Consider the following 19911-nt stretch of genomic DNA (forward strand, 5'->3'; position numbering starts at 1 on the left):
ACCAACTGCGCTGTCTTCCTGTCTCTTATCGTTGCACCTGAGCATTTTACTTTCCGTGGCTCATACCATTACCCATAATTTAAGCTCAACCTTCTGTTTTATTCTGACAGTGAAAGAGCTCAAAATGACAAGGACGACAGAAAAAATAGAGACATACAAATCGCTTTGTATGTCTCTCTTTTTTCTGTCGCCCTTTTCTTTTTGAGCGCTTTCACTGTCAAAATGGAAAACCAACTCGCCCACTCCCTTGCATTATCCTTTGTTATAGCCTTCATGTTTAAGCCCAATAGATTTGAACCGGTAGGATACTGCTGTTATATACTTTTCTCTGGAGGGATATAGCTAAACTGTCATTCATGCCCTCAGAGCGTCTGCCGAATGCGTTGAACCCGATTTATAATCCCCCAATTTTCTCATTCTCTAGGTTCGGGTCAGCGCAAACTACTTACCTTATTAACTGTATTTCTGACAACTTCGAAGGCATCACTCCTATCGTTAACTGTTTTTTCCTTCCAAGACTATTTAGCAGTACTATAGTTTCCTTAAGATTATTTTTAGACTTATCCTTCTGCCTTGCCTGTCTAGTCGTTCATCATGTTTTGCAATTCTTCCCCTGAGTTACTTGGCAAGGTAATGTCATCAGAGAATCGAATGTTTTAAGTTACTGTTAATTACCGCTTGTCTGCTAAAATTTCCCCTTTGAGATCTCTGAAAACCTCCTGTAAGCACGCGGTGAGAAACACTCGAGAGCTTTCTTTGTGCAGAGTTTACTACTTATTGTTTGGGAGGCTATATAGGCTGTACAGTCGCTTCAGAAACTCTACAAGCCACCGCGGTGGCTTGAAAGAGGCAGGTTCTATCTCGGCCGTGGCGGTCGCATTCAGTTGCAGGTGAAATGGTAAAGGCCCGTGTACTGTGCGATATCAGTAAACGTTAAGGAACCCAACCTGGTCGAAATTATCTATAGCCGTCAGCTATGGCGTCCTGGATAGCCTGAATCGCTTTTGGATGTTAAACCCCATAACAACAAACAGAACATAAACAAATAAAAGTTGTAGACTGCGGGCATATATGAATCTTTTGCGCCTTGTTCCGTAATGTCTGCTTGACTGCCGAGGACTGGGTCGAATGCTTTTTAGAGAAATTAGCTTCTTTGACAGGCCTTACTATCGCCTGTTGTGGTTTGAGATTTTTGTTTGCAGATAACAGAGATAATAGCTTCGCTCAGATATTTCAGCACAAACTTGTTCTAATGAATATGCAAAATTAAGCGAAAGGACACACATGCCAAGCAAAACGTTTAAGCAGTGACACAGTACTATATGCCAAGAGCACCAAAAAGTAGAACATGCCTTTTCAAGCAAAGTAGCCTCTATTATAAGTTCACTATAGTTCGCTGCCGCCATATTGATTATTATGCGGCAAAGCAAAATTAAAATAGAGGTTTAAAAGGAGATTCTCTTTCTGTGGCAGCTAGTAAGCAATGTTTCAAGTTAGCTGTGATGTCCAGGCGTGCAACATGAGAGGTGAACTGTGTTCGCTATCGGATGTTTCTTACCACAGATGTAGACGCGCTGATCAGCGTCTCGAGAAGGCCGTCTAAAAGATTGACTCTGTATGCCTGGTCGATTTCCTTCAAGCGTAGGTGATGAAGGCGTCTCTCAAAAACATCTTCCAAGGCTGACATCTTGACGAGTCGGACTACCGACAGAAAGTCTGTAAACTTCTTCAATCGCTCGTCCCTGTACTTGTAAAGAATATTCTGAAAAAAAAAAAAGACTTCCCATTTAGCTTGGTCAGGCCAAATGCGACTTATTTGCACTAACCCTTCGGTTTTCACTTCTGCTTTGGTTTGAGGCTCGGTTTTCAAGTTCAAACAGACTTCTAACAAAGATCGGCGAAGTCGGACATCAGCTGCGCCTTAAAGGTGCACTGAAGAGGAATCTGAACTCGTCTTTTTGCCGCGGGAACTCAATCTACACGTTCCGAGCATTCTTAGAAACCTAGATTTATTCCCTTATGTGGCCGATTTCTCTAATTAAATCGAATTAACGTCCGGCTCCCACCTTATTTTTTAATTCTCCCTCGTACGGTGGGCGGAGTCGACCAACACGTGGAGTGCCTTGCAGCCAGCTCCGTGGAGGCTTTGCTTTCGCTTCATTTTGTTTTTTAGGTTTCCGTGAATAAATAGTTTCATTTGCAGATAATATAGCCGCAAAATAAGCCCGCAGAAATAAAAATACGCGCGGACCATTTGCTTCTACGGACTACTACGTATTACTCCGCCGATGGCAGAGCGGCAAGCCGCCGCGGGACTGGCTGAAAGGCACCCCACGCGTTGGTCGACTCCGCCCACCGTACGAGGGAGAATTAAAAAAAAAAAGGCGGGAGCCGGACGTTAATTTGATTTAATTAGGAAAATCAGCCACACAGGGCAATAAATCGAAGTTTCTAAGAATACTCGGAACGTGCAGATTGCGTTCCCGCGGCAAAAAGACGAGTTCAGATTCTTCTTCAGTGCGCCTTTAAGGCTATAACACGATAGCGTTAATGGATTAAGGACCATAAATGCTTAATTGGGCATTCTGTAGTTTGCATTCATGGATCGCTGGGAGACCTCATGCCCGCGCAGTCGTGCAGCGGTTAAGCGATGCGCCGCTGCCCTGCTATGGCAAGTTCTGTAATCGCTGGGGCTTGTAAAAGCTACATTGCTATTCCTGAGCAGCCTCTGACAATCAATTATTCATTTAACTGCCACTTCCCACAATGGGAAGTTCATTCAAAGTACGCAGGGCAGGTTGTGATGGCACCACAAGACTTAGGTGGCCGGCGTGTTACCTTGGGAGCCACCTAGAAAGAGGTTTCGGAAAAACATTGACGAGATCTGAAATCGAGGGTATAGTGGTTGTTCGCGAAAAGTGTATCAAAGCTTAAAATTGAAAAAGAATTACAAACCTTTTGAGGTACGCAAAACCTTTGGTAGTGCATAAAAGTTGAGAGCCATGTATCATGTGCCAAACCAGCGCTAAAAAGTTAAGTACCTAAAAATGGCAACGATTTCTCTTCTACGCAAGATAAAGTAACAAATTTCAAGGTTTCCACTATGATAAGTTTGTAGATTATTAAGATGCAAAAAGACATGCACAGCAGCAGGCCGCTAAAAAAAGAAAAAGACAATGTCGGAAAATCACAACTCAGAGAGTCTCTCCAATGTGTAGGGGCCTAACAAAGTATTGCGACGCTAAATATATGAAACCGGAAGGCAGGAAATAATAATGTCGTTACCATAGAAATCACACTAGATATGCAGGCTTCGAGCCCGCACACAGCAGGCGCCTCTTGCATGCTGAAAACTTTGCTACAAAACTAGCACAGATCCTGAAGTGCCCTAAAATACAATGCCCATGAAGGTAAGTTTGGTGTCAGTTAGGGTGCATTGATAATTATTTTAACCGTTGCTTTTTTCGGCTAGAGTACACAGTCAGCCATGTCACATTTTAGGTCAAGGTATTCAGAAGACCTTTCGTGTTTAGGTGTACAGCTTTCAGAGCGGCGTATCAATTTCCCGTATCTAACTACGCACCCCTTCAACGCTCGCATACACATGCTGTCGAGACATGGTGATATTCCCGCGCTTTGATGGTCCGAGCATGCACTTCGGCTAGAATAGAAATGCTTGTAATGGGCCTGCCCTGAATGGCACCAGCAGTACCGGCAGTAACCGTTTGAAGATCGTTTCTAGTGCTTGGTGCAAGTAAAACGAAGTCTGAACTCTCTTATTCCTATAACATATGGCATAAACTGCTTCATTTACGTTTTTTGTTCCCCTTAGTCGTAGCTTCTAGAACTGGCGTTCCTTGGCAGATTGATTTAGTACGGGAGATGTGGAGGTAAGCGCGAGAGCGCTTAAATTGGCCATTATGATTGTAGCGCTGAGAGGCCATAAAATAACTCACGGCTTTTAATTTTAAAGACAATACTTTTTCATACGCCTAGCTGTGCATTCCCGACTATATGTCTTTCATTTTACTCTATTTGAGATAAGCGCCACATAAGTTTAAAATATATGACCTTCTGAAACTGCATATGTAGGGGAAAGCACATCGGCGTTAAATCAATCTATCATCTCAATTCGAAGCGCTCGTTTCCAGAAAAGGTGTAAGGTACAATTACCGTCAAGCGCCCAGTCATATCACACTGTAAAAACAAAACAAAATATGGTGACCTCGCCTCGTAGCAGGTTATCCGTTATAACCCTAACTGGTACCACAGAAATGACAAAGCCTTGCCATTACATTTCCCTTTATTTGCACAACCAGCCCTTTGTACTCAGTGCTTTGAATCATTGGGACTCGCCAGACCAGCAACGGGCCCTTGAGAAGCACACACTGCTTTTCACGAGGTTCTAGTTTGGGAGTGAACTGAAGCTTTTTTCCTGCATCTCCTTTTTAACCAGTGTGGCTTCGCCCTTCTTTCACCACTTAGGTTTTACGGTTTAATGACATACAGGTGGCAACAGGTGTTCTACCAAGCGTCGTCAAATTGTGTATAGGGATGACTAATCTTGGAGGAGCATATCGTTTCAGCGAAAGACAAGATAAAACTTTCAAAAGTGACTAACATGCTTGATGGTAGATGAGAATGCCTGCCTGCATACCGGCCGCTGCATCAGGCTGTGACCACGCTATGGTTAAGGGAAGCTCAATACGGTGTCTGGTTTTGATACCCCACTTCCAGCCACCAGACACGGTCTACTTCGACGCATCCCGGCTTCGCGCTCGCCCGCTTCGAACTGCATTTCCCGCACCGATACCTTTCAGCGCAGGTCAACTAGCCGGTGTCTTTTCGAATTGAATCGTTGGCTGTTCAGCGTGTGACAACAACGCACTTCTAGAAGCCGTTTACTCTGTGCAATCCGCCAGCGCCGAGAACAGCCCGAGCGCCAAGGGGCGAGAGTAGCGGCATTAATTTGGTCAGACTACCACAGAGCAAACTTCTCGCGCCATCGTCGTCCAATAATTATAATAATCGAAACCATTTACGAATATGGTATCTATAATTTTAAATTCTACGTGCCACTAACAGCAGTGGCTACAAAGATTATTAGTTGGTCTAGTCTAGGTGACTGGTGACGACTAAATTCCCTTTTTGCCCGCCTGATTCGCATAACCTAGATGCAAAGATGGCTTTCTTAAATTGCTCCTCATTTGTTTCTGGAAAAAATAAGCGCTTATTTTCATCGCCAGTATATCACAGGAACATTGCACACTCACGCAGTATTTGTCGAGAAGAGGTTCCAAGGAAAACGTGGCTGCTCCGACAATCACAAGCCACACAAGGCAGACGCAAGCCGGTACGTATCCAATCTGTACACCCAGCACAGCCAAGGCTATGGGCACGCAAGCCACGCCCATTATGGCATTGGGAAGGTAAAGAGTGGACACGGACACCATCCACGAGTCGGCGGAAAGGAGCGAAGACACCTGGCCTGCAGGGTTGGCCGCTATGGCAGCCGCCGATAAGCGAGTGACCTGCACGCCCCAGCAATGCGCTGTCACTGGGGTTGGCATGATAACCACGAGGACCAGAGGATAACAAGCTGTTGGTTGAGAAACGCCAATAGAAAGCGAATAGAAGGAAGCAAACACACAACCTTGTTAGTCAAGACCAGAGGAAGGCCCTTGAAATATTTTTGTCACGTGTTTCATGCCTGAACAGTGAATTGTTATTCGCCTATCAGGAAAAAGCTTTGCTTCGCGAACATATGTAGTTCGTCAGCACACACGGGCGTGCCAGAAAGTGGATGCACCCATTTCTGAAGATCATTTGCTTTCAGACTAGATAATTAACCGTTTATTTTATTGCGAAAGCAATATTATTCGCACTTCCAAGCCTTCGCGTGACCCGGCCGCAGTTACGTTTGACCTTTAGCGGAGTGAATATGGCCGACAAACTCGCTCCTTCAGACAGCCCGGCTGCAGTTACGCCGCGCCGCGCACCTGTGGCGCTACTGCCGCTGTGACGTCATACCAGCTGTAGATTATGGGCGACCACCTCGCTCCGTCAGAGAACCCGGCTGCAGTTACGGTGTGTGTTTGCCGCGCTGCGCGCCTGTGGCGCTACCGTCACTGTGGCGTCATACCAGCTGTAGATTATGTCGTCTTTCTCTCAGTCGCAACAACATCAAAAACAAAATATAAAAAAAATTACCGAAGACGCTTCAGTCGTCGCGCAGCGGCGGCCGGTAGCCATGCGTGACCTGTAGACGCGGCGCTCTGCGTTCCTTCAGTTGGAGGTGCTGCGCTTTTGCTTTCGCAACCTACCAGGATTAACCAAAGCTAAGCCCCCGCCATTTTTTTAACTTCTAGTCCATTTGCTTCTTGCCATCGGCTGCTCGGTTTATCTACCATTAAACTCGGGAAGCAAAACGAATAAATGGAATTTAAAGGGGAAAATCGGCATATATTACCAAGCCTCACCTGAAGACATTTCTGCACTTTACGGACCGTAGTAAACGTATAAAATTAAATAGAGCATTAAGGTGTGTACCTTCGGTTACGTGAGCTTAAAGGCAGATATTGTCTGACTGAAGAACTTTGAACAGGGGCCTTTTTCTAGGAATGACATTATTTCTCAAAACCTAGGCTCTCATTTTCACTCAGAGCAGGTTACGTTGTCAGCCGCCCGACTTTAATAATGCTCCTGTCTTTACATATGCTATCCTGAGCATAATAATGTTGTCAACAAATTCCACTTCTGAAATGACATTAAGCGCGTACGTATATGTTTAAACCCGGATAACGCTAAGTCACCGCCAGGCAGCGAGGCAGGCAAAAGTGCCGACATGAGCATTCCGCAATGCGTTCGACATAGGTTGATAATGCCACACGGATTTCAAACGTTCAGGGTTTTCTTGTTCCCCTACCCTCCGCGTACCTTCTCTTACAGGCACGGCCTCACTCCAGCTTACTCCTGCCACCCTCCTTACTAGGGGACAGCTTTCTGTGGCAATGCAGTGGAACCTATAAGGGCGAGGCGCAAGTCTTTCACAAGCGCGCTGTTGTCACGCGCTAACGAGGGAGAGATAGGTGTTTAAGCTGGCGCCGCGTGCTTGTGCTTCCACTGCATAGTCACAGAAAGCTATCTCCGGGTATAGCTGCAACGATTTCATTGACGCACTGCTCGCGACACTACAGAAAAACTAACTGCAATGGGTAGCGGCTTCAGGGAAGGCGACAGCGTACCAGGTCCTCTGATTACTGTGCGATGCCAGCCGAGGCTCGGCTGGAACATATGTGCTTTCATTGAAATAGTTTTTTCCAGGTCTGACATTGAAGCCTTGCTGGCGCATTTAATGCAAGCCGCAGTGCTGTTGCACTGGATGAACGATTCCAGCCCTTGACAGGACAGCGTCCCTAAGCTTGACGCCGGCTCACAATTTCATCTGCCATCTACCGTAATGCGACGTCAAGGGACTTTATTCCACCGGTTAAGGCTTGGTATTGCCTACACCAAACACTACCTTCACAAGATCGGAATCGAAACTAACCCAAATTTTGTTCAGTGCCACACTCCAGAGTTTATTGGATACCTTTTTTGCGAGTGCCCGATTTACACTCATGAGAGGAGAACATTGGAAGTGACCGGGAGACAACTGGACCCTCACGTTCTCTCTGAAGAAACTCTACTAAGCGCCAGGGCGAAACGTTCTGATTGGTGGTTTGTGACGAAGGCCGTGCTCAAGTTTTTGAGTGAAACAGGCTGTGACCCGTCTTTGACCGCCTGGGCACTGCCTACATGGTTTACACAGTCTACATGGTTTGCATTTGTGTTTATGACGGCAACCTGTGACGGCGACTCCATTGAGCAATGCCTTAGCAATAGCTCTGGCATACGGGCTCCCAAGCAGGTGCCGCTTCAGGTCTTACCCGCCGCGGTGGCTAAGTGGCGAAGGCCCTCGGCTACTGAGGCGGAGTTCCCGGGTTCGAACCCTGCCCCAGCGGCCGCGCTTCAATGGAGGCGAAACGCAAAAGGCGCCCGTGTGCTGTGTGATGTCAGTGCACGTTAAAGATCCCCAGGAGGTCGAAACTAATCCGGAGCCCTCCACTAGAAAGACCCTCTTCCTTTTCCCACTCCCACCTTCCTGCTTTCCCTTACGGCGCGGTTCGGGTGTCCACCGAGATGGGAGGCCATTAGTGCGCCATTTCCTTTTTTTCGGAACTAATTTTCAATTTTTTTTTCAAACTTTTCTTCAGGTGGAGTCAAGCATTATGTACCTTTTTGAAGACCGCAGTCTGAAGCAAAAGTTGTGCTCTTATCTGGTTCTGCACCATGTAGTACGAGTGCATGCTGGATACCAGAATCTCGGCGATGCAAGAGGCAGACAGTAGCAGAACGGACTGAAGGAAGGCGAAGTGGCTGGGAGCTCCGATCAAACCGCTGCGCATTAAGAAATGATAAACAATATCTAAGCCATTTACGCCTCCCGACACTGGTACACTTTATGCATGGCCGCTTCTTTGAATACATCAGTGTTCAAAGTGGAACGGTTGGCATGTCGCTTTCAACTGTAGGAATAGAAAAGAGCGTGCATATTGGGTATATTAGACGGTCACTTTCTAGTCGGTGAATACTTTTCACTAATGATTTGTAGTAACCTGGATTCAAAACATCAAGCTTTCATGAGGCCAACAGGGGCAACGCAGTATTGCTCGAAATTTTCTTGTATTTGTTTTGGATGATATTCCGTGGCTGCTAGCAGCGGACTTTATTAGCTTGCATCGCAAGACGCAACAATAGGTTGCTTTGGAACGGTCATGAAGACATGTAACATCTTCTACGATGTTTTTGATTGATTGGGGTGTTTTAGGCCCTTTATCTGGAAAGTTCGTTGCCGCGTTTACATTAAGTGCGATCAGGAGCGACGGCAAGTCTGATCGGGATGACTGCCGAATGCAACTGCCCCTATCACTGCAACCGCGCTTTCTTTAGGAGCTCTTAGATCAACAGATTTAGGGTTTGACGCCAGTCTGCCTGTCTTCTTTGTGGACTGCGCGCCGTCTCTACTACGCAGCAGTATCCGGAGAAGAGCAGGTCCCTTAAAAAAAAAAAACGATATTTGGGATGCTTTTGGAGGTAGTCCATATTTACTTCTTCCTTTCTTTGGAAGGGATACGCAATTTCAAAAGGATATCCGTATATGCCTGTGAACTACTAGAATTTTTGTGCAGATGTTACAGACAAGATTTAGCAGGACAGTTAACGTACACATTAAGTACTCACATCAATTTCATTAAGTGTTCATATCAATTTCACTTCCACATTTTGCAGTCGAGGGGAACATGTTTGGGGAAAACAGCAATTCTAAGAGCGCAAGAATTCTATAGCTAGTGTATATTGTACAGCCATTGCGATTGCTTTTCCAGAAGAATGCTGTGTTGTACAGGAGTTCAGGCGCCTCCACATCTCTTGGTACATCTGCCCTAGCCACTGCCAAAGCAGAGGCAACAATATTTTTGGGAATGCAACAGAAGCTAAACAGCCGAACACGCTCTACCGTCTTACACTGTGTAGATGGGTTCTTAGAGTAGACGATATGAGGTCGTATTCGCACTTCCAACATATTACAGTTGTGGCACTCGTTAATTAAGACACCACAGACACATGTGTTAGAGACAAGCGCGGTTAGCAAAAACACTCATAGATGGCGCCAACTATGCCACCAACGGTGCAAAGCAACCGCGCAGCGACCAGCGTGCTAGGCGGCCGTCCTGAGGGCGAACTGCTGGCATGTCAACACACAGTTACGGATACTTTGCCCAAGTAGCCTGCTGTCAATCGCAAAGAAAAACTGCCGCCGAATATAGTTGCTGCCGCCGTGGCCACCTCGTCCATGGCATGGTGGGAGAGCAGTGAAAACGTAAACGCGTTGCCTGGATGCCGAATGCCGCTTTAGAATTGGAAAAACAATTGTCCACGTACTCTGCGTTTATTGTGCAAGCGGTGTAAAGAAAGCAAACCATGACCCAGAACTTACTAAAAGACTGGAATCCGCAGAAGCAGTGATGCATAGTAGAGAAGCGTCACAGCGTTCGACCAGAAGAGTTCCTTCCATCCGTGGCGCAACACACGGAAGTAGAAACGGCACGGGCTGCTCAAACGTTGCCTGCAAAAGAACGAGTCCAGCTGTTGTTGCGGGTGCACCCTGCAGAGCTCAATGTATTGAAGCGAAATGAACATGTGTCAAAGCGAGTCCTAATTTTCCTGCGTTTCCTCGCAGATGGCCCAGGGCAAGGAGGCATAGGGAGGGGAATTGTGGTAGGTCGTCACCGGGTTATCCCACTGCACCAAATAACTGTGAAGAGCTGCTTAGGAGCATTGATACAACGGTTTACATTGAATTTAACGCGATAGTTCGAAGTGCCCCGTTCAGCTGAGGCCTCGAACACCTGCCACCTAGGTCATGGTTTATAGTTTATGGTGGTTTAACGTCTCCAAGCGACTCAGGCTGCGAGGGACGCCGTAGTGAAGGGCGCCGGGAATTTATATCACTTGGAGTTCTCTAACATGCTCTGACATCACACAGTACAAGGTTCTCTAGAATTGCGCATTCGTCGAAATTCAAACACCGCGGCCGGAATCGAACCCGCGTCTGACCTTGTGACGTCATCACAACCTGCCCATCGGGGCAGGTGGTAACCTTGCCACCGGATTGTGAGCAAACTGGCTTCGTTGGCGGGGGGCAGTTTAATTAAAGGTTGGTCTGGGTCCCACAATCCCCACCGGTTGCTCTGTTTGAAACAACCACCTGCCGGAGCAGTGGTGCATCACTTATACGTTGCACCATTCAGCCAGGAGTAGGATGAGGACTACCCATGATCTATGAATGTAAAGTAAGGAATGACCAACTCCGCATATTTGGGCATCTAGGTAGGAGACAGAGAAACTGTAGTTGCGCGGGAGGGATCTCTAACACTATCGCACTGTAGTCTCAATGGTAGGTTAATTGTTATGTGATGGTGAAAGAAAGAACAGTTTTATTGTCTGCAAAATGATGCGCAAAGAGAACTCAAGGCCACTGAAGGAACCCAGTGTGATGAAGGAACCCATTAACGCTATCGTGTCGTGCCTTTAAGGCGGAGGTCAATTGTTTACTCAAGTTTCTTTTTTGAAGCTGTCTTACTGTGGCCATTTACCTTTTAATGCCCAGCGTATAATCTAGGACACAGGCCGGGCAACCGTCAGTAGTTTCTGTTCTCGCAAAAAAAAAAAATAGCGTGAGTCTGACAACAAAATGAATTTCTGCACGACGCAGTTATTATCGCTTGTGAGATAGCACTACTTTTTGCGCATTAACAGTAGTGGAATCGCCTTTCGATCTAGTTTCTGGCAGAAGAAAGTAATGAATGTTGTGTTCAACGAAAATTACGTCACAATCTGAGGGCTCTTTAGAGACTGCAAGTTGTTTTTTGTGATCTATACTAATAGACTTTCGATCTTTCTTTTCAATAGTAGCTTCTTATTGCATGCTTTTTTCAAGAAGCAAACGGATAGGCGCATCCTTTTGTGAACCAAAAGTTCTTTGAAAAGTTCACACTACAAAGACGCAATTCATATCACTGATTTTTTGGTATTTGGTCAGGTGGACGCGCTTCATGCGAAAGATTTGGTGCGATTGCTGGCGCAGTTCTGATGTCGTAGTTAGCAGGAATGTCCATCATGGTGAAATGCATTTTAGATCTGCATCCTCACTTCTCGGTGTGCGCACAGTTTTGTCCCTTCATTATTCCGCGCGGCTAAAAACTCGGCAATAATTATACCGGCAGTAACTTTCGGTCTCACCGTAATTCGAACCAACAGCCTTTTTCTCGCCAACCACCAACGTCTGTGGCGCCTTAAATAGCTCGGCTATCGTCTCTATGCCCCTTTGCATGCTCTCTGGGAGGACTTTTCCACTTGCCAAAAGTGACTTCTCTGTGCTGAAAGTGTATATATGACAACCTCATAGCGGATGAGCTGCAACAACAAACGAGAAACGTAGTCAATAAAAACATTCTCAGGATGAACGCTATATGAACCAGTACGCCAAGACGAGAAGTAGCTCACTGCTCGAATAAATCACCGTACTTCAACGACTCATTTGCACGACTGCACGTGGGAGCCGGAACCACGCGGGCGGACGACAGAGGGAGCGACGTCTCAGCGTCTGATTTATGAGTTACTTCTTTTATTATTTAAATTGTGAAGTGTGGTTTGGGGCAGGCTTCGGAGCAGTATTTACACTATTGTTCTGGCGGCCAAGTTATTAGCACCGGTAGTTAGGATACTCGGGTCTTTTTCGTGTGTTAAATTTCCAGTTTGTAATGTCGAAATCTAGATCTGAATTGATTTGAACACGTGTTTGCACTAGGTTTTTGAACTTGTACATATTCTGGTCCTTTTTCTAGCAGCAATAACAAAGTGGTGCTAAGGTGGCAATGAAAAGCCAAGGTAGATGTAGAGAGTGGGAGGGGCTCGCGAACGTGGATGAAGCGAGGTTTGATTCTTTTAAGCAGGCGAAAAGCGCGGATTTCGTGTGCATATGTAGCGCACTAAGTGCAGGACTAAACAGGGTATACGAAGAACCGGGTAGCCGCTAGCGTCACGTGCGGATGCTCTCCACGTTCAGCTTGAGGCGGAGACTTCGGAAAACCAAAATCTCAGGGCAAGGTTGACAAAAATGGAAGAAAAAAATGGCCTGGCTTAGCTTATGGTTAAGCCTAGGATGCGAAGCATACCGCCGGCGGAGGCTGCGCGTCCGCAAGCGAGCGCACGAGTTGAGCCCCAGCTTTCACAGCTGTTGTGACGTCAGAGCCCCTAGCGGAAGGAGCGGGAGTTAGGCCGCCGGTGGAGGCTGCGCGTCCGCAAGCGAGCGCACGAGTTCAGCCCCAGCTTTCACAGCTGTTGTGACGTCATATCCCGTGGTGCGCCGATATAAGTCAAGTAGTAGCTACGCGGCCGCGCGCGGCGCAGCAAGGAAGAGCTCGGTTGTGCGGCAAGTATGCTTCGCATAAAAATGGCTGCTAAAGCGTTTGCAAACAAAAATGGCGGTCAGGTCATGCGAAACGCGTGCATGGGAGCTACACTAGCGTGAATCAATGTACAGAAATTAGGTCATTAAACCACGATCACGAGCAGTTATGCAGAAGTTAGTTGAAAGGAAGCGATTGTTAGGCGGGAGACGAAGTGTGAAAAGTGACGAACGGGGGTCAATATTGTTACGAAGAAGACGAAGCTCGCAGTGATGACTTTCGCTTCTTGATGTGTTCCTTGGCACTTGCTTTCCCAATCTTCTTTAGCACCCTCTCGGTTACAAGTAGAGAGTTCTGGTTCTGGAATACCTCCAGTATACATACAGCTGTGATGTCTTCCAGGCATTTCTTCAGTTCGTCCACAACCTCGTAAGCCTTTGCTCTTCGGTGAAGCGCTTTGATGTATAGCTTGTTCAGTTCTATAGCTTTGGTAGAGTCGGTAATAACTTCCGTGTACTTTTTCAAGTTTTCATAGGCGGCAGCACGATTTTGGTAGAAAGTAGCCAGTTCATTCGTGTTCTGCTGCGGACAAACAGCGATAGCCTGAGTATAACACTCGATGGCTTTATCAAATTTGCCCTCCTTGAAGTACTTGTTGCCCTGGTTCTTGAAAGCCTTCGCTTTTTCAAGAGGGTCCCTGACATCGGCGGCACTACGCGAGGGATTAGGTTGAGACTTGTCCGCGGGCTTGGACTCTTTTTCTGCGCAGGTGCTGCGACCCGGTGGTTTCTTCGCCTTGCCGCGCCCCTTTCTGTAGTACCAGAGGCGATGCCGGCAGCGACTGGAGTGGCGAAAATCAACGCATACTGCCATTTAGTAAGGCCCGCGTCGGAAGCGGCCTGGCTGCCGGCACTTCTGGCTATGTTACGAAGAAGACAAAGCTGGCAGTGGACGGAACGCTCCGTCCCGCGCCACTGGCAGCTTCGGCTTCTTCGTAACATTATAAGCGGCAGCGGGGCAAAAGACCACACCGGAGTTGTGACAACAGTAAGCAGGTGGTGGAACATTGGAGAAGAGGAAAAAGCAAAGTACTTATGGCTGGTGACTCCAACATAAGAAGGCGCACCGGAACTATAATAAAGCGGTAAACGGAGATGGGCGAGAAGTCGGAATGTTTTCAGGGACGACAACGAACGCGGTGGTACATGGGACAAAAACCAAACTGTCGGAGCATACTGGAGGGCGTATCGTGGAAATGGTAGCGGCAGGACAGAATTATCTGCTTAACAGTGTCACATCAGTAGTAGTTGTACGATAGCGGATAGAGTTGACGATATGCGGGCAGTACCACCCGTGGTGCAGATTATGGTGTGCACAGTACCGGAAGTGCGAACCAGGGACGCAGGGGTCGAGACGGACGTGGTAACTGTGAATCGAAAAAAAAAAAATTCCTTTTTTTTTCTGAAGCCATGTCTGAACGGACAATTTCTCGGTGTATAGCTTGCAAAAGAAGGTCTTTCCTCAGGTTTAAACTGACTTTTTGCACAACCGCACAAGTACATCATGTCCAGCCCATGCCAAATACACAGAGCGGTCAGTTGGCGGAGGGAATATGAATGAAATTAAGTCCTTCTAGAAGCGTTTTCCTGACGCAGTAAAAATTCAGTTTAAAAACTATCTGCCATAGAGCGCGCACGAAAATATTCCTCTTGCACAAATCCCCATAACAAAGACGTTCGCAAGAGCCAGAAGAAACAGTTCGATTTGGCAAAGCAGTAAATACATTTGTCGTGATGCACGCACGAACTATCATCAGTGAGGCGTTTGGGAAGAACCTAAACTGGAAAAAAAAAACTGCCGCACATAAAGATGGACTAAGCGAAGCCTACCACACGTCGGAAATTAAAATCATGTCTCAGAGGCTAAAAGGACGAACCTCGCACAACTGCGGCGAATGCTCTATGAAAACGGTGGATATAATGTCTGGCGCAATGAATGATCTGTAACACATAATAGATTTTCGTTGCCCGAAAAATCTCACAGGCCCTAATATTGATAAGCCACGAGATACAAAGGCCTAAGCATTGCGTTATAATGTGAATTCGATCCGTTCAATTGCTTGCATTGTGCTTGTATGCGCTTATTGAATGCCAAGGCACTTGGGCGGTACGCATATCTATGCAACATCAGTATATTCAGATGAAGTACATCAACCCAAGCCAAATCATGGTTCAGAACTTTTTGAATGTGTCATCTTTGTACGAGAAACCAAGCCAAACTGTTGTGTGACCAACTTCCTCCACGTGCGATTTTTCCGCTCAGAAAGACAAAATCCTTTTCATAAGACAATAACGTGAGCTCGTTATTTTTGAGATACGAAGTTCTCGCACGGCGCTGTGTAGAATGCTTATACACAGCGGCTCTAAGTTAAGTGGGAACAGAAGTAAGGATAATGGACACCTTTGCTTGAAAGAGGAAAAGATGGACACGATGTGAAAGACAACGGTTTGCATTCCAGCGAGTACAGCCGTTATTGTAGGAAAAGCGTACCCTGTTGCAGGCAGTTGAACTCACATTGACGCGTTCTGCAAGCGACAAGAGAAAACTGTGGCGGACACGATCAAACGCCTTCGCAAGGTCAGTTTGAAGCATGGCCAGTTGCTCCTGAGATTTGCTGCAAAACTGTCCGTACAAAATTTAGGTTGGTTTGAATGGAATGACCCGTCAAGCCTCATGTCTAATGGGGTGCACTTGCAATGACAGTTGGCATCAAATGTGAAGCCGATTCGATATGACTTTTGCAAAACTTTTGTAGCCACTATTTGATAGGTAATGCACAAGTAGAGTTCTACACTTCACAGTTTTTCTTTATCACTAGAATTGGAAATAATGCAATGTGAATTTGGTGTCTTTTTGTCAGCGCGCACGCCGCCATAAGCTTCCAAGGTAACTTCTAAAATGTCTTACCGGATAAATACTTACACTTCCCCCATGAAATCTAGAGACCCTCTTTCGCTTTCACGAGTGCACCGAAGACGGCGAGTGAGCCTTGGGAAGTCATCAGGTAGCAGCTTTGCCTTTAGAAGGGTGTTCTTTAAGTGCCTGCGTTTATGGTGGAAGAGAGTAAATGTCTAATCGCAAAGAAACATTCCTCATACGCGCATATTTGATGCGGCCTGAGTCGCTTATACTGCTTTAATGACACTTGAATGATAGGAATAATTGTCTACCATCATTGCTCTTGCTAGCATGGAGGAACGTATGGAAGAATATAAGGTCGTTTATTAAGCGCCTTACGAATAATCATGGCTCAAAGCGCAAAAAAGAAGCTCTCTTACATGAGTAAAAATTTCTCATGCAGTTTTTGTTCAGTCTACAAATACTGCATGGCGATGTGCACTTGTACTGCGTGTAATGTGCACTAGTTTTAGATACGGATTCTATCGAGACCGCATTCTATACTAGTCATGTTCTACCGTGTTCTTATTCTATCGAGAGCGAATACTCTGTCCTAAAGAAGTGTATTGTCCTCATCAAAGTGTTTGCTTGCTTACCTGAGAACAACTGCAACAAGGACTCTAGAAAATGGTGAGGAGTCATCTAGGTCGTAACGCTGTTTGTGCTGCGAAGAGAACACGCAAAAGCATTGTTCCTTTAGTGAAGCTATACAAAGAGGTCAACAGATGCTTCGCTTCTGAGCCCAGCAAAATCTAAATATATTAATAACCACGCAAACAGCGCTATCTCAGAACACAATAATGCATTACATTCGTGTACTGAAATAGCAGGAAATTTACGCTTTTTATAGTCCCATACGTTATCTCTAGTACAAATGTACGCCAAAGCACCCAAAATCGATTAACGAATTTCATTTTTGCCACCTGTCTTTTTCCTGGCGCTGAATCAACACGGTAGTCCCCAGAGATTATAATCCTTGTTGTTCCTTAAAATGTCCGTCTAGTTACCTTGGTATTCCTCGCAGTTAATGGTCTGTAGGCGAGTCCAGACGTCAGAAAATTCCCGAAAGCGAAGTATGAGCAGCAGACCGTCACTGTTGCCTTTATTTCAGAGTAAATTCGAAGTTCGTTGTAGCAGATCTATAACGCATAACAAAAAGACGTTTTGTCAATTATAACTGGCAACATTTAGTAAAGATTAGCTAAAGACGTTAATCTGCATACATGTCTGTACATTCATGAACGACTACAGCCAATTGCTTTGTTTTTAAACATGCGTGCGAATGCTTTGGAAGCTCCTCGATTTCTTTTTATTCTCAACTCATGATTGGAGTTTGTTATTCCATCGTAATTAGAGAAACAGAACTGGACAGATTTCCATGGGAAATGTTTATTTTCATGGTATTACATACGGAAACACGTCACCTTTTTGTTACTAGTAAAGTAGGCATGCGGCCCAGCTTCCATAAACTAGTCAAGGTTCACAGTTGCCAACATTTTATCAAAGAGGAGCCCATACCGCTATAGTGCTATGAATGTATACCCTATATTGGGTTTTAAACGCGGCCTTGTTAGTGGTCGAACAATAGTCACTCTGAAATACGGGTTTCGTAATTTCACGCAGAGGAGAAAAGAGCTCACCTCTTCTGAGTATTCTGCTCGACTCGCTTCCAGGAAGTCGCTGACCACAGTCGCAAAAATTATGCCATGAATGCAGCAGACGGTGCCCGGTACACGGCCACCGCTCAGTCTCAGAGAGACAAATACGGCACACAAGAGCACCTAGTAACGAAAAAACACAGCCGTTTTTTCTTCATATGCACTACGTGCTGTATTTGCGGAAACCAAGCAACGTCGTCTGTCTTTAGGCCATGTAGGGGAGAACTTAACAACACTAATGACACCTCTGAAACTGTAAGCATGTGCAAGGCAAGGAGAACCAATGTCGTCACGTTTCGCAGGCTTTCGGCTTTTTGGTGTGCCGTAAAGGCGTCACCTTATAGAGCTGAAAAACAAATCTCATTGCTTGTTTACTTTTGAGAAAAGACGAGGCATTTGGTGACAGCTAGGGTTTTTGAAGGTGAGTTTAGTCTTTCACAGAGGGAAAGGGAGTCTTGAAGTAGAATCAGCCACCAGTCGGTTCTTGCAGATTCCGAAACAAATATTACTCTGCTACACCCGTAATCACAGCATTAGTGCTGCAAGCCTAGCAAGCTAATCATGTCAAAAGTTATAAAAATGCTTTCAAGGAGACCACGGCAGCAAAAAAATACATCCGTAACGATGACTGCCCACTTCATGACCACGCCGCAGTGTTTTCTGGCCACTTAAAGCTTAATTGCATTTCCAGTTCCAGAATGGGGCCCGAAGCTTAACTGTAGAAAAAAAAATGAAAGAAAGGTTTTCCGGATAGTACCGTTTTAATGTCGCCGTCCGTGCTGCATGTCACGCGGTGATGCAGGTCGAAGATAATATTTACGTCATAACCTGATGGTAGCTGGTGTTTCCACTGACCACCGAACCATTAAATATATTCAGGATTCGATCACTAACGTAAGACTGCACCTCAGGAGCAAGTTCGGGAATGACTGGAAAATGCTGAGCAAGCCGGACAAGGACTGCAGAAGAAACACTAATGACATACACAATCGCATTTCTGTGTATGCGTGTCCTTAGGGATCCTTTAGTACTCCATGTCCTTTTTCGCAGCAGTTTCTAGGTGTCTAAAATGAACCAATTAGCCCGACAAGTGCTATTGTGTGACTGAGCCTCAATACATTCCCAGAGCATGGGCCCATTTCAAAAGTAACAGATAAGCAAGTAAGATGATAGAAAGATTAATTCACCCCATTTCATGCACACCACTCGTTTTTTTTTTCTTTTGAGGGGATCTATGGCATTTTCCTTACATCCAGTTAAGTGACGCCACGCCCATGAAGCCACAGCGACCTTAAGGATGGTGACGGCATGGTTTAACTGTTGTGGTCCTAGCGCAAGTGCTCCGGCCCACGCCACTGCTCGTTTCTTCTTCTAGGACAGAATAGGCTTGGGCAGGTTGGTAATTCATTGAAACAGCATAATCATAGTGCGTCTCGTCTTTGTCCTGTGGTTTTCACCGTGCTATGATTACGCTGTCGTCTTCTAGTACGTGACATGACCCGAGGCCGCCGATCGATCCTCCGTCCCCAGACTAGAAGGACGCTGACGATGTGAAGCTGCACACGACAATCGGCTTGACAGAATCGTTTCAGGGGCAAAAGAAGTTCCAGGGCTTGCTGCCGCGCGGATGAGAGGATGAGCACTGGCCTACGGAGCTTACGCGCCACGGACCGCAGGCGTATGGCCACGGGCGACCCGTCGCTACCCTTCGACAGCTTACTGCCTTCTGATGATTCTACATGTACTTACGCCTGACACCATCGACCGCGCTGATGCCACCCACCAAAATGCTAGGAACCGGCTCGGCGCTTCGCAGACCGCTAAAAGACGTCATTACGACCTTCAGCACGCAGACGCCCGCTACCCTCCTGGCTCCCTCGACCTCCTCAAGCTCCCGGCACGCCGCGTGTCCCTCTTTGAGAAACTACTGTCTCGTTACGTGGGTCCTTACTGTGTCTTGAGGCAACTGAGCAACCTGACCTACAGAATCACGACCCTGCATCACCTGGGTTCCTTCTCTGCACCACCATCCCCAGAGGTCGTGCACGTCACCTGTCTTAAGCCCTACCCCTCCAGCTCCCGCGTTTAGTATGCATAAGGACTGTGGTTCCCAAGTGGGTGTTAGTGTTATGGTACACAATCGCGTGACGACTAGGACACTGTACTGTCGCCATGCTGTCGATGACAACGGCTTTGCAGCTAGTCCTCCTGCGACCAGGTTTTTTGTGTGCTCCCTAACTGCGGACTGTCGTGACTGCAGCTCAGGTAACTTCGGTAAGAATAAC

At 46.4% G+C, this 19911-nt stretch overlaps 1 protein-coding gene across 1 annotated transcript in view; it reads right to left on the reverse strand.

Annotated features, from left to right (window-relative positions):
• The window catches only part of LOC149359352 (multidrug resistance protein mrp-7-like), a 54813-nt gene extending 38766 nt beyond the window's left edge, over window positions 1-16047 (reverse strand). The window contains exons 1-5 of the mRNA XM_089569033.1: window positions 15993-16047; window positions 10037-10165; window positions 8277-8439; window positions 5274-5531; window positions 1559-1762 (exon numbers count right to left, since the gene is read on the reverse strand). Coding sequence (XP_089425159.1) covers window positions 1559-1762; window positions 5274-5531; window positions 8277-8439; window positions 10037-10165; window positions 15993-16003 — 765 coding nt within the window. The 5' untranslated portion in view covers window positions 16004-16047. The remainder of the gene's footprint in view (window positions 1-1558; window positions 1763-5273; window positions 5532-8276; window positions 8440-10036; window positions 10166-15992) is intronic.
• Between the last annotated feature and the right edge of the window lie 3864 nt (window positions 16048-19911).

The sequence above is a fragment of the Amblyomma mixtum genome, chromosome 2, assembly GCF_055824585.1.
Source record: "Amblyomma mixtum isolate Tamu chromosome 2, ASM5582458v1, whole genome shotgun sequence".
In the NCBI taxonomy this organism is placed as follows: Eukaryota; Metazoa; Arthropoda; class Arachnida; order Ixodida; family Ixodidae; genus Amblyomma; species Amblyomma mixtum.